This window comes from Callorhinus ursinus, unplaced genomic scaffold (assembly GCF_003265705.2).
Source record: "Callorhinus ursinus isolate GAN/ISIS: 27379988/994484 unplaced genomic scaffold, GSC_fseal_2.0 scaffold4, whole genome shotgun sequence".
NCBI lineage: Eukaryota > Metazoa > Chordata > Mammalia > Carnivora > Otariidae > Callorhinus > Callorhinus ursinus.
In genome coordinates, this window is record NW_027397066.1 from 90,716,061 (window position 1) to 90,731,005 (window position 14,945).

General features: G+C 39.9%; 1 protein-coding gene across 1 annotated transcript in view; it reads left to right on the forward strand.

Annotated features, from left to right (window-relative positions):
* The first annotated feature begins 1,392 nt into the window (after positions 1–1,392).
* Positions 1,393–14,945, forward strand: part of ENPEP (glutamyl aminopeptidase) — an 83,319-nt gene continuing 69,766 nt past the window's right edge. Inside the window, exons 1-2 of the mRNA XM_025873635.2 lie at positions 1,393–2,525; positions 14,358–14,499. Of these exons, the coding sequence (XP_025729420.1) occupies positions 1,909–2,525; positions 14,358–14,499 (759 nt within the window). The 5' untranslated portion in view covers positions 1,393–1,908. The remainder of the gene's footprint in view (positions 2,526–14,357; positions 14,500–14,945) is intronic.

The following is a 14,945-nucleotide window of genomic DNA, read 5'->3' on the forward strand; positions in this document are numbered from 1 at the left end:
GAAAAGTCTAAGATTGCTTCAGAATGTGAAATTAACAGATACAAGATGAACCTATCATTGAGAAAAGTATATCCCACCTCCCTTCAATTCTATTTTTCTTACTACTATTTTCTGAGCGAACAATGGAAATGTACAGAACAAAATGGACTCTTTTGCTTTTAAAATCGTTACCCCTCCCCCCGTTTGTTTAGTTGGTAATTTGGAACACTTTAAAGTGGCATTTCTGAAGTCCCACGGAAGTTACCTCATCAAAAATGTTCTCTCATCAACTCAGTGTAGAAATTATTCAAGAGTCTATCCTCTTCTGGAGATTCACAATATATGTTACCATCTGGAGGCTCTGAAAGAATGGATGGTAATAAAAGAACATTCTTAATTTTAGCTAACCCAGCATTGCCTGCTCTGCAGGTATATCTACTAATACTTTGTACCTTATGAAATATTGATGAAGTTTATCATAACTACTTAACCCTTCAATATTTCTCCTCTGCAGAGAATGGAGGCGGTGTTGTTAGATATATGGACTTTGGACTCAGACAACTTGGGTACAAACTCCAATTCTGCTATTTGCTGATTGTGTGACCTTGTTCAAGTGCCTTACCCTCTGTAAATGCCAGTCTTCCCATCTCTAAGATGGGCATCAAAATAGTACCGACCTTGTAGAGTTGTTGGGAAGACTCAAGTAATAACTTCTATAATGTACTTAGCATAGTGCCTGGCACATAGAAAGCTCTCAGATTTCTGATCATTATTATTGAATCGTTACTGTTAGAGATGGCTTGGGGGTCTACACCTTAGCTCCTCATAAACATTCAGGTCGCTGCTGATTTCCGTCTTGCCCTTGTCATTCAGAGGCAGCCGATTTACACAGATAATGGATCTCCCAACAGGCCAGCTTTCACATCTGGAATCTGCTGCAAACACGATCTACACATCAAAGTCTAAGGAAGCCGATCTCACTGGGAGGCCATTGCAGAGATGTGTTTAGTGACCCCAGTTTAGTTATCTAACCTAAAGAGTTTATCTTCCTTGTCGTTCTGCCCTTTCAGTCCTTTCCGTTTCTGCCTCTTTTTTTTTTTTTTTTTTTGTCTTTTTATGCTCTTCAGCTCCAGGACCGCTTTGGCTCATTTCACGTTCTCTTCTCCCATCTGGCGTTTACTGAACGGATTCAGAGTCACTTGGCTGTGTTTTGCTAGTCCAGCAATTCAACGATTATTTACTGAGTACCTAAGTGGTCCTTGAGTTTATGAATCCCTTTGCACATCCCAGTCCAGGGTCTGACTTTGGTTAAGGCAGAGTCTGAGTGTTTATGTAATATGAGGGGGGCGGGGACCGAAAAGAAAACACTTCCCTTCTTCGGCGAGCTACCGGAGGAAACAGCTGAAATCCAAGAAGCCCTGTGGTTAAGAGAGAGAGGTTGCGAGCACAACAGCAAGAAGCCGTAGACCCAGTGGCAAAGGTTGAGTTTTCCTATGGCAAGCGCACTTCTCTCCCGGAAGGAACGCTCTCTCCCCGAAAGCTGCTGACAGGACTTGGGCAAAGGCTCGTCCTCCGGCTCTCTGATAAGCTAACTTAACTCACTGCGGAGCAGGAGGGGCGGGGTAGGGATGCGTGGTTTATAACAGGAGCAGTGGCAGTGTTCTCGTCAGCCCTCTTCCTCCAGCTCAGCCTCCCCTCTGGAGCCCTTCTCCCACCCCTTCCTTTCCGCGTCCAGCCTCGAGCGGCTGGTGGGGAACGGGAGCGGAGAGGAGACACGCAGGGAGCCAGAGAGGGGTGTGGGCAAAAGGAAAACAGGCTGCCAGGCCAGGGAATTCCTCCCAATTTGACAAGGAAGTCGGCTGACGTGAGTTCGTGAGTTAGTTGAATTTACCATCCTTTTATGTGTAATATTTGCCTTTGGAAACAAAAATGAACTTTGCGGAGGGAGAGGACGCTAAGAGGTACTGCATTAAAACGAAACATGTGGCCATCATCTGTGCGGTGGTGGTGGGGGTAGGATTGATAGTAGGACTTTCCGTGGGCTTGACCAGGTCCAGCAGCCCCACCGGGGACGCCGGGCAGGGCCCAGCTCCGGTCCCTTCCCAAGTTCCTTCTCCGGAGGACCAGGGGGTCTGCCCTGCCAGCGAAGACGAAAGTGGAGACTGGAAAAACTTCAGGCTGCCGGACTTCATCAACCCAGTGCACTATGACTTGGAGGTGAAGCCCCTGCTGGAGGAGGACACATACACAGGCAGCGTGACCATCTCCATCAACGTGAGCGCGCCCACCCGGTACCTGTGGCTGCACCTGCGGGAGACCAAGATCACCCAGCTCCCCGAGCTGAAGAGGTCCTCCGGGGAGCAGGTGCAAGTCAGGCGGTGCTTCGAGTACAAAAAGCAGGAGTATGTGGTGATGGAAGCGGAAAAAGAGCTTGCACCCAGCAGTGGCGAGGGTGCCTACCTCCTGACCATGAACTTCGCCGGCTGGCTGAACGGCTCGCTCGTGGGATTTTACAGAACGACGTATGAGGAGAACGGACAAATCAAGTAAATATTCATTTTTGCTTTATTTACCCTCAGCTCACATATTTGCTTTCCACTTCTTTCCCTTTCCTTTTTACTTATCCCCTTTTAATTGTTCTGTTGGTCTGTTATCTAAACTTGGTTTCAATTCTGCCTGTTCACCTGAGAAACAAAAACTCTTGCCCTGTGGTATTTTCCAAGCCTATCAGAAAACTTGAAAGTACAAAGTGAACTTCCTGGAGTCCAAAGAATCAGTGTAAGTCTCTAATTTCAACAGGAAAAATTATAATGTACCACATCCTGTCCGAATGCAGAAACTGCTTACAGAAACAACCTCCAGATTTTTTTAAAAATACATGTGTTTGGTAAATTTCATGGCCACGGTTTTGGGCTATATGACAATGATTTAAAAGTGAACTTTTAAATATATATTACACTAAATTTAAGTGGAAGTCAATAAATGTCAATTATAATTTTGAGTGTTTTATTGGAGAAGAGATGTTGAAGGGTATGTAAAATCCACAGAATTGTCTTTGCGTCTTTATCTAGGAAAGGAAGGCAGGAGTCTGTCTGTCTTTATCTTGTATGGCCAGAACCATGTTTCACACTTAAGCTTTTAATAAATACTCATTGATTCACACATTAGTGGCGGCATATGGATAACTCTTTGGGCTTATTGTCCATCACTCAATAGGCAATGGTTTTTTGCAACATAAATGATATATTAAGTAATTAAGGATATAAAGATATATCAAGTAACTAATATATGTATTTTTGCATTTCTGAGTTTAGCAAAGATGGTTACTTGCCTTGACAATCAATCAGATGCTATTACTAGAACTATGTTAAGGGCATAAACTCTCTCAATGAATTAAGAAAAAACAAACTTCACTCTGTGGGTGTAGGCCTTGCATCAGGAAGGAAGGCTATACTGAGGGTATCAGTGAAGTTGAAAGTGCTTTGACCTTTGCTTTTGTGGATTCTTGACAGGCAAATCATTAAGAAACCTTAGTGTCACAGTTCAGAAATATGAGTCTGGGGCCAGCCCACTGAATAGCCCTTTCCTATGTTGTTTTAAGCATCTTACAGAGCAAAGTAAAGCTTTTGGTCAAAATTCTTCCTATTGTTTGTCAGAGAGACCCAGGGACTAAAATGAAATGTTTAAGTATCCCTATATTACTGTGGGACACACTAGTAAATTGAATAGAAGTGATAGTTTGAAAAAATATTTGAAGGGAACATGCTCATATACTGTATCTTAATATCACTAGCAATAAAACAAGCTTCTTTATTGTTGACATATTTTTTCTGTTTATAAAAATTAAAAATAATGAAAGCATGGAAAATTATAAAGAAGGAAAATCAGAAGAAACTATGAAGAGAAACTTCACATCCAGTGCTAACTTTGGTTACATGTTAATGAATATTTTTGTAGGCAATCAAATCGTAATTATATAATGTCTATGTATCTATCTATACACCTTTTTGACTTCATGTAAGCCCTTCCTCTCATTCTCCCATATTTTCAAGAATCTGACTTTAAAAGGCTGTGCATGAATGCACCGTTACGTTTTTAAGACCTGTTTCCTAATACTGGATATTTAAATTGCTTTCAGTATTTGTTATAATAAAAGCGTCAGAAAAGAACATAGTAGTAATAAGCCTTTAGGTATCTATCTGTTTATTTCCTTATGTTAGGATATATTCAATGAAGTAGAATTGCTGGGTCAAGGAGTACAAATATATCAAGAAACTTGTCACCTTTATTTTGTTTACTTCATAAATAACACACATTCACTCCAGAAAACTTGGAAAACAGAGAAAATTTTATCACTGAAGTATAGTCATTATTAATATCTAGGCAGATATTCTTCCAGGATTTTTCCTGAATACAGATAAAGACAGCATTATGTTGTACATTGTATTGTGTAACCTGTTTTTAGAATGTATCAAAACTTTAACATGGTTTGGTAGATGACTTCATGGATACATGATAGTCTATTATATGAATATAATGTACCTTATTCTGCTTTTCCATTAAATTTGGGCATTAAGTTTCTCCTACCTTTTTACCTTTTTTATAAACACCTATAAAAATATAATATAAAAAACTCCTAATAAAAATATGCATGACACACATAACATTTTATAATAATTCTATAGGAAATTTCGTAGGAAGCTGACCCCAACTGTATATGTATGGATGCATATGTATGTGTGTATGCACACACACACGTACATATATATAACATATGCATGCACCTGTGTGTGTCTCCAAACTGACTTCCAAAAATACATCTCAAATTACAGGTCCACAGATAATGAATAAAAGTGCCTATTTCTCTGAGCTTCACTAAGGATTAAATGAGTTTTTAAAGTGTTCCCAATTTGGGAAGGAAAGGCATAATATTTGGAGGAATATCCACCTTCAAGAAATTCTGAAAATTCACTAGTTGAATCGAAAACAAGTCAAAACTTTCAAGTGATTATTGTTAAGACTTTAAAATTGTTTCTTGGGTTGAGAAAACAGTAGAAACTGCATCTGAGGAAAGCCACCAAAATATTACAAAAATTCTATCCACTACAGGAAGGCCAAAAAATATGGAACAAGATTCCACTAGTAAATTTCTTTATGGACTCTATAAGATTACAAAAGCATTATATACTAAAATATATATTATTCATTTGACTCTGGATTATCTTACTGTAGCAATAAATTTTACCATAAAATATATACTTGAGAGCTCATATCCTGAAACTTGGCTGTCGTAATGGTTGGCCAGCAAATACCAAGTTACAGCAAGACTGGTGAGAGAGGCAGGCTCAGGTGGGTTCTCATGGAGGACTGGTAACGCTGAGCTCGTCTGGTCTCCTTGGTAGCGGTTGAGGCTCTTACGTTACCCAGGATGCTGCTAGTTCGGCCCTGTATACGTGGTTTTGGAACAGTTCTGCACATACTCAGTAACCTCATTTAGGTTAAATGGAACACTTTTTGTTTTTCTTGTTATGAAATATTTCAAGCATATAAGGAGAGTCCGTTGTTCTTGTTTTTTTTTTCAAGCCTGTAAGTAACATTTTGACAATGTAGGCCTATGGGAGGTTCTCATCCACAGCGCCCACAGAAGGATGCAGGAGTGAGTTCCACTGTGAGCAGCACTATTCTTTCATATTATACAGTGCGCTGTGTAATATTTGATGCTGATACAATTTAAAATGCCATCATAGCAATATATTTTTAAGCATGCAAATTATATTTTCTGACTCTTCTGTCTTATTGTAAAATTTAACTCCCGGATGGAGTATTAGCAGTTGCCTATTACCATTGGGATATTATCATTGCAACCACAATGCAAACTAAATTTGAGTGTGCTCAATAGTAGTAAATCAAGTAAAATTACTTGATTTCTGCAAATACAACCAGGACTTGAACTTGAACTTCACAGAGAGGAGTCAACTCTCTGGGCTTCTTTCCCTCAAACTTCAGAGGCAAGAGGAGAGTTGGACAAGCAGGTGGAGCCAGTTTAGGGCTCCCTGGCAATGATAGCCATATCATCTTGCTGGGGACAGAGTTGTAGTGAGGCTTAGGAGAAGAAAGTTTGAGTTTAGAGGTTGCTTTTCCTACTCTGGTCTGTGCCTTCTGATCAGAAGAAGCCACTTTTAAAAGGATTGAAAGCTTTGGAGTGTTTTTCCGCCCACACCACCAATACCCTCCACACTCCCACCGTGTTATGTAGCATTGCCAGTTGCTCTCTTCCCAGAGTTCCCCTCTACTCACATCTCCAAAGTGTATACTATTTTCTTCTCTCCAACGGCCAGCATTTCCTTCTCAGCGTTTGAACTACCTTTACACAGCATTTCCCAACTTGCTGCTCCACAGAATTCCAGTTGCATAGGATATTAATAGCCATTGTCAGAAAAAAAGCAGGGGAGGGATTCTGTGGCCAAATTAGTTTGGACAATAATCCTAAATACAAAAATGATGTTTTTCTTCTTCTTCTTTTTTTTTTAAATCTCTTCTGAGACACTTTTATATAATAACATCCACTATGAACCTCTAGAGACTGCCATGAATCTTGGGAGTATGCAGTTTCCCATCGGTATGAGGCTGCAGAATCTTCTGCAGCTGGGAGTTGGGCTGTCCCTCTCTTGTTCACTAGCTAGTGAACAAGAGTACACCGTGAGTACTTAAATATTGCTGAATGGGTATATAGAAACATTTTCACATAGGCTCTCACACGACCAATGTCCTCTGGTACATGCTGGGATGTGCTGCAGAGCCCCAGCCCTTTTCCCATTAAAGAGTCCAATTTCCACCAATAACATCTCTATCTTCCCGCTCAGTCAGGATGGACATTTTTCCTTGGTTCCTTTTCTCCCCATCTCATTGAATGGAAGAGGAATTGATAAAATCTTTTTTTTTTTTTTGGACTTGGGAATGAAGTCTTCATATTTTAGGGACTGAGAATCATTGGAATTAACAGGAATTATAAGAATTTACAAGAGGGACAGATGGTTTCTAGTTTGGGTTTTGTTGGTGTTTACAGCATTGCTAGGATTGAAGCTGAATTCTGATATAATGGTGGGATTGCAAAAGGCAAAGGCAAGTAAGAACCTAAAAGCAGGTAAAAAGGAAAGGTACTAAGTCAGAAAAACAGAGTGAGGATAAGAAATTAGTTTGTAGGAGAGGTTTCTATGAAGAGGCTAGCTAGAGATAACTCTGGAAAGTCTGTCAGGGAAAAGAAAGAAAGTATAGCTAATGGCAGGCATGTAGGAAATATTAACTGGTGACTATTCAGGTGGATGGTGAAGAAGAGAGCTAAATCCGTGTGTGGGTATCTGGGAGATATTGCAGTGATCTCAGAAAAGAGAAGATGGGGATCTGATAGGACAGTGATTCCAGGGCAGACAGAAGAAGACACAATGGAGAAAATAGGATACAGTAACATGGTCAGGATCTGCAGACTGACTGACTGTGGGAAAGGGGTGAGTTTGTTATGGATAGAGAATGCCCCAGTTATCAGATCTGATAGCTCACACATTTACCTAATACTGGAAATAGAAGAGAAGAACCAAGTTTAGGAGGGAAGGTCATGAGTTTGTTGTCAGTTGCCTGTGAGGCATCCAGGAAGACATGTCCAGTAAGCATTTGGATAAATAAGTCTGAAGCACAAGGTTAGGTCTCCTGAGAAAGATTAGGAGTTAAGTGGAAACATGGCAGGAGAGAAAGCAGTGAGATGATCTTAGTTAAATCTGTGTGTGGTAAATTCTAACATGCAGGGATATGTATACTCATCTGTGCATTTGGTCTTGAAATTTTAGTTGTATGTCAGTTTATTCATTATATTCTCAGACTGATATGTTGAGTTATCCATGTACCCATTATCAATAAAGAATAGACTTTTTTTTTTTTTTTTTGGTCTTGTTACTTGTTGCAGGAGGCCTGGTAATTTCTTTTATTTTGGAAGCAGGGAAACAACAGGAAACTTTACTTGACCTTGAATGGCTTCTACATAGAAAAAAAGCAACTGGAAAAGAAATTTAAATAATTAACTGGTTCATTCAAACCACCGTAAAAATATGCTGGAGTCTGGGGGGCGCCTGGGTGGCTCAGTTGGTTAAGCGTCCGACTCTTGATTTGGGCTCAGGTCATGATCTCAGGGTCCTGGGATCGAGCCCTGCAGCGCGTTGGGCTCCTGGCTCGGTGGGGAGCCTGCTTCTCCCTCTGCCTCTGTCCCTCCCCCGTGCTCACACGCACATGCTTTCTCTCTCTCTCTCTCTCAAATAAATCTTTAAAAAAATACGTTGGAGTCTGAATAATCTAGATGGGTTGTCTTGTACTAATCAGCTCCCCTACTTAATTCTGGAACCCTCTACTTAGTCTGCATAGACTCTTAGCAATTGTGGCTGCCTCCCTTGCATCAGATGGCCTTTGTTTAAGGTTTTTCACCCTGACCTTGCCCTTTATGTAGCTGGTTAAGTTACTAAATTGCTGAACATAACCCAAGAGTCTTCTTTGGAAACAGTGTGCCAGATGATTTATGAGGTAATCAAGTAATTCTTTTTAAAGTTGATTCAGAGTGAACTGGTCTGTGACTTGCATCCTCACCTCCTCTTTCTCCAGCTTTCTCTAAAGTCACCTTGAACTGATGTACAAGGATTTCTTCCCTTTTGTAAATTTATAAACTGCACAGAATTGTATTTTTAATGTGCCGGGTCTAGTAAGTGACTTATTAACATGACATAGAGAGGCCCCTATGGAAAAATGGTTTAGCTCAGCACATTTGCCTGGGATTATAATTATTCAGGACATGCTCAGGAGTCACTCCTGAACGTACTGTGCTCTCAGCCAGGTTTTTTTCCATTAATTTGCAGCACAACACAGCTGATTCTAAAAGGAAGTTTCAATCACCAACTAAAACCTCCCCAAAGAAGTTACGATCTAAAGTTGTTCTGCATCTTATATACCTTGTTTTAAAATTTGCAAATACGGGGCGCCTGCGTGGTTCAGTCATTTAAGCGTCTGCCTTTGGCTCAGGTCATGACGGATCGAGCCCTGCATTGGGCTCCCTGCTCCGCGGGAAGCCTGCTTCTCCCTCTCCCACTCCCCCTGCTTGTGTTCCCTCTCTCACTGTGTTTCTCTCTGTCAAGTAAATGAATAAAATCTTTTAAAAAAATAAAATAAAATTTGCAAATATTTGGAAAACTTCAGTAACTTTGGATGAAATTTAGCATAGAGAAGTAGGGGCTTTTGAGTTCTACGGGAGTTCATGAGAAAAAATCACAAGTTACTATTGAAAGATATCGTTATATTGCCTATAGTATTTATGCACTGAGTACTTTTGTTCCAGTATAGATACTCCTGTTTAATAGATGAATTTTTTTTAAAGATTTTATTTATTTATTTGACAGAGAGAGACACAGCGAGAGAGGGAACACAAGCAGGGGGAGCGGGAGAGGGAGAAGCAGACTCCCTGCTGAGCAGGGAGCCCAACGCGTGGCTCGATCCCAGGACCCTGGGATCATGACCTGAGCCGAAGGCAGACACTTAACGACTGAGCCACACAGGCGCCCCAATGGATGAATTTTGAAGTCTGTTCATTGTGGAAAGTGCATTCACAGAAAGCATAGTTAGCCTTCTGGAGTTAAAGAAAATAGATGAGGTGTATCCTAATCCTATCATGTAAATGTGAAGGGAATTTCAAATATATTACTCCGCGTGATCTACCCCTTCTTCACCCCCACATAACCCTGTGAAAAGTCCAGATGTACTTTGGTAACCAGGTTTGATAGATCAGGACTCTAAGAATTAGTATGTTTTGTGACTGGCACAAGATCACACTTCATTTTTTTTTTTTTTTTAAGATCACACTTTAAAGGGCTGAAGTAGGCTTGGAATCTAGGAATTTTTATTCTTAGAAGTTAAGAGTCAGTTAAGCATCCAACTCTTGATTTCGGCTCAGGTCATGATCTCGGCTCAGGTCATGATCTTGGCTCAGGTCATGATCTCGGGGGTCCCAGGATGGAGCCCCACATTATGCTCCCTGCTCAGTGGGGAATCTGTTTCTGCCTCTGCCTCTTTGCCGCCCCCTCGTGCACTCTCAGATAAATGAATAAAATCTTAAAAAAAAAAAAGAAAAAAGAAAAAAGAAGAGGGTTTTCCCCCCTGAAATCACATTGGCTCTGCACTCTTAAAAAATAAAACAATACATATTTGGTAGCCATTCTGGTTGTTGAATGCAACTTTACCTACATCACTTTACCTACATCAAACACTATAATTGAGAGGGACTTGGTGTGATTAATGTTCACTGACAGGACCACTGAGATGAACCAAACACATGACACAGAGACATCACCAACACCGTTCTTCTGTTCCATCTCCAAAGGCAGGTTCCGAGATACTCTAATTTAGGGAGGCAACTTTTGTGTATAATCAAGCACAACCTCTTTTAAAGAGAGAAGGTGAGGAACGACTGAAAGTTCTCTCTGTTGGGTACTTGAGGGTATGAACTTTAGCACAGAGCAGAGACTGAAACAGAGCATTTGGAAACCTACCAATGGCTATTGCTTTGAAAAGCGGAATCCCACTTCCTCCTCACCCTGACCCCCTACCCTCTCTCTCTCCCTCTCTCATGCGTGAGCAAGCATACACACACACACACACACACACACACACACACACACACACACACACACACTCCTATTCCCAAATTAGTTAGCTGGCTTATTTCTGAAGTGTGACTAAGCTGAAACATTCTTGCAGAGAGTGATTTTTCCCTTTCTTCTGCCTCTGGAAGAAATCAGAAGCCAGAAGAATTCAGAAGAAAAGGCAGCTGACTAAACATGGGGCTGGAGCTTGGTGGAGCTTATTGTAAAACCTTAGTACCCTGGGAAAGTGGGCAGGTTTCTTTATATCCTGATGTGTTTGCAATTCTCTACAGTCTGCACAGTGTTAGAAACTTCAGCTGACTAAGCTGCTACCATCACAAAAACTAATCAGTAATGACTCTACAGAAGAATAAATTCTTGAGGCTTTTTTGGATAAGTTATCTTGACAGAATTTCAAACTTACAGAAAAATTACAAAAATAGTACAAAGAAGTCCTAGAAACGTTTTACTCAGATTCACCAATTGTTAACATTTTGTCCTATTTCCCCTCCAACCCCTGCCTCTGTCTCTGTCTCTCTCTCTTACAGTATTTGACACATTATTTCCCTTTACATCTTTATATTCAGTATATGTTTCTTAAGTACAGGGACATTCTCCACCGTTAGCCCAGTGCAGTTATCAAAATCAGAAAATTTAACATTGATACCATATAATTATCTAATCCATAGTCATAATCAAATTTCATCAATTAACCCAAAAATGCCCTTCTGAGCTATTTTATCTCAGTCCAGGATCCAGTCTGGATTCATGCATTGCATATGCCTTTTTTAGATTCCTTCACACTGGAACGGTCCCTTTGGCTTTCTCTGTCTTTCATAACCTTGATATTTTTGAAGAGTACAGGCCAGTTATTTTGAGAAGGTTCCTCAATGTCAGTTTATCTGACTCTCCTCATGATTTAAAAATGCAAGTCAAGCAGTTTTTGTCAGGAATTTCACAGAAGCGGTGCCATGTCCCTCTCAGGAAATCCTATCAGGAGACAGATTATGTTTGTTTGTCCGGTGATTTGCGATGCGGTCCTTGATCACTTGCTTAAGGTGGTGCCCGACAGTTTCCCCACTGTAAAGTTACAATTGTAAGTAATTTTCAGAGAGATTCTTTGAAACCACTCAAATACCCCTTTCTTCACCAAACTGTCTCCCCCTTGTTTTGGTATCCACTGATGATTTTTCTAAAGCCATCATTCCTCCTAAAATCATTAATAGGCAATCTACTGTAAAAAAACCCAACTTCCCCTCCCCCCATATATATATATCAGAATAAGGATTCGTGGATTCTTATTTTAGTCAGTGGGTTATAATTTCATTATTTACTTTGACATTCTAATTCCCCAGATTTGACCAGTGGTAGTCCACTCAAGCGGGCTTCTGTGTCCTTTGACTTGTTCCCATGATCCTTTGAGAACTTCCTTACTTTGGGGCAAAGCAAGATGTTCCGGGATCATCTTGGACTTTTCCTGACTCCTCACTGGAACTGGCAATTTCTCTAAGGAGGCTGGTTCCTTTGAGTGGGGGGTGGTGTTTAGAAATCATCATCTGGGAACTAGCTGTGCTCATTTGCTCCAAGCTTGTCAGTGCTCCTAGTTCTCTTCGGCACACAGAATTCAGAAATATATGTCTCAGTTTGGATTTTTATAGCCATCTACTTACATCTACACAAAAAATCGTTGAATTTACACCAAACCCACAATTACAGTTCAATATCAAGGATACATTCTAGTCTTTCTCCTTTACAGATCTGTAACTCTCTTCCCCAACAGTGAGAAGCCTGCCTTCCATTATCCTCATTTTTTTTTTCATTTGCTGAAGCCTAGAATACAGAAAAGGTTGTTTCTGAATTGCTAACTATACTACCGCAAAATACAACTATTTGCTAGAACTTACTGCTCATTTACAATTATTTTTTGGTAAAATTTATGTATATTTGTTTGTTTAACCACACACAAACCTAATGGGCACAATTCAATGAATTTTGACAAATGCATACATCTTTGTTACTCATGTCCCTTATAAGATAGATTTTTTTCAATCATCCCAGCAAGTTCTCTCCCTCAGTCAATTGTCTCAAAAAGACAGCCACTTTTCGGGTTTTAATTTTTACAGATGAGGTTTCTTAGCTGAGCTTTGAGCAAGTAACTTTTATATCTACAGAGTTTTTTTAATAAATTAAAAAATATTTTAATTTCTTGTAGAAGGGTGTTGACCTATGGCATATTATTTCTTAGATCCATTAATGTATATAATACATCTTTGAACCAAAATGAAATGCAGACTCTTACCATGGCCCCTGCTGACCAGCCAAACTCTTTTTTGGCCCCAGTCCCTCTGGTTCACTGGACTTCAGCCACACTGGACACCTTTCAGGTCCTCAACCACATTAAGTTCTTTTCTAGCAACTGGGCCCTTGCTGTTCCCTCTGCTAGAATACACTTTTCTTACACTTACTCTGTCTGGCTTTTTCTCATCATTCAGATCTCAGCAAACCATTACCTACTCCAAGAGATTGCCCCTGACTATTTTACCTAATGGTGCTCACAATTTTTCCTAGGTTCTTCTCTGTCACTACCCCTGTTTTATTTTCCACATATCTTTCATCACTCTCCTGTTTATTTTAGTTTTTGTTTATTTAGTCTTTGTTATTCCCTCAGCCCCTAGAATAATCCCTGGCAAATGTGTTTGTGTGTGTGGTGTGGGGGCAGGGGAGGGGTATGGAAGGAAAGGGTTCAATAAATATTGGATGAAGGAAAGATCTAATGATTTAGCTTGGTATTCTTTTTCATGTACCTGAAGGACAAAATACTGTCCTTACCCAAATTGTTAATGAACATGTCAACATTGCTTTCTTTGCTTGCTGCTGCAAACTCCTCCTTTCTTTTCTAATTTTTACTTTGCTTACTCTTCTAATGAGCAAATATACAATGTCTCACTGTGATATAACTATGTGTAAAATATATATATATATATATATATATTTTGGTTTTTTGAAATACTACTTCCACTTTGAAATGTTGGAAACATTTAAATTAACATTTTAATTTACACAGGCATTGGCCTAGTTAGAGCAATATAAAAAATGCTGTCTCTTTTCCAAAGCAGGCTTTCAGCCTGGCCAAGGGTTGTTTCACCTGGGAGATTACTCAGAGCACTGCGTTTGTGTGGAAATGAAATTGGAGTCTGTCCCTCGTACAACATAAATAAGAAAGAATGTGTCATGAGGGACAGGAGCTGGGGATTCTGGAAGATACTCCTCTGTTCCAGGACAGGACACAGCTGTTCCCTCTCACAAAGACAATTAGAAACAAGTCCTTGAGTTTGGCTTTGTGTTTATCTACTGGTTACTCGATGGCTTTCAGGTGGAAAGAGTGATAGCTCATAGTTGGGTTTATTTCTGCTTATCTACAGTTCACAGATTTTTAGTTATGGCACCAAAATATCAAGTGATGCTATAAAAAATCTGAAGCAGTTTCCAGATACTCATTTATTTGTTAACCTGAAAAATCCAAAAAGACTTTGACAACAATTTGATTGTTTTCTGGATAGAAGATCATTTTAAGAAATGCAGTATAATTATATAGTAGTTATAATCATACGCAATTGTAATCACACAGTTGACTTTTTGTATAAGACTAGAAACACAGGGGTTGTCAGAAAAGGTGACATGTATTTTGTTTGTGTGTTTGCTTCTAAGGAGCATAGCAGCCACTGATCATGAACCAACAGATGCCAGAAAATCCTTCCCTTGTTTTGATGAGCCCAACAAAAAAGCAACTTATACAATATCCATCATCCACCCCAAAGAATATAAGGCAGTTTCAAATATGCCAGTGGAGGTAAGTACTTTAAAAATTTTTTTTTGTTTATGCAGATCGTCAATTTATAATATCAGGTAAGTTATCTTCTTTTGCTATGAGAGAACCCATGGAATTCTCAAATTAAATGTGCTCCCATAGTTCATTTAGAGGCTTGAAAACACATTTTGGCAATATCTTTTCTTTGAGTCCTAAAAATCTTTAACCTAACATATCATAGGTCAAAAAACCATGGTTGGGCTCCAAACAAGAATGACTACAGTAGACACTCCTCAGCTGGGCTCTGCCTAACTGAAAGAACCCCCTAGTTCTGACAGACTAATGACAAACTCACGGAATTAGAGACTTCAAAATATTGCTGGGCCTGGTCACTGTTCTTGGTTTTCAGTTGAGTATAAGCCCAGTGTTTAAGACAGAGCTACTGCAAAAACCCATCACTTAACTATTGGAGTATAGAAGCCAAGTCC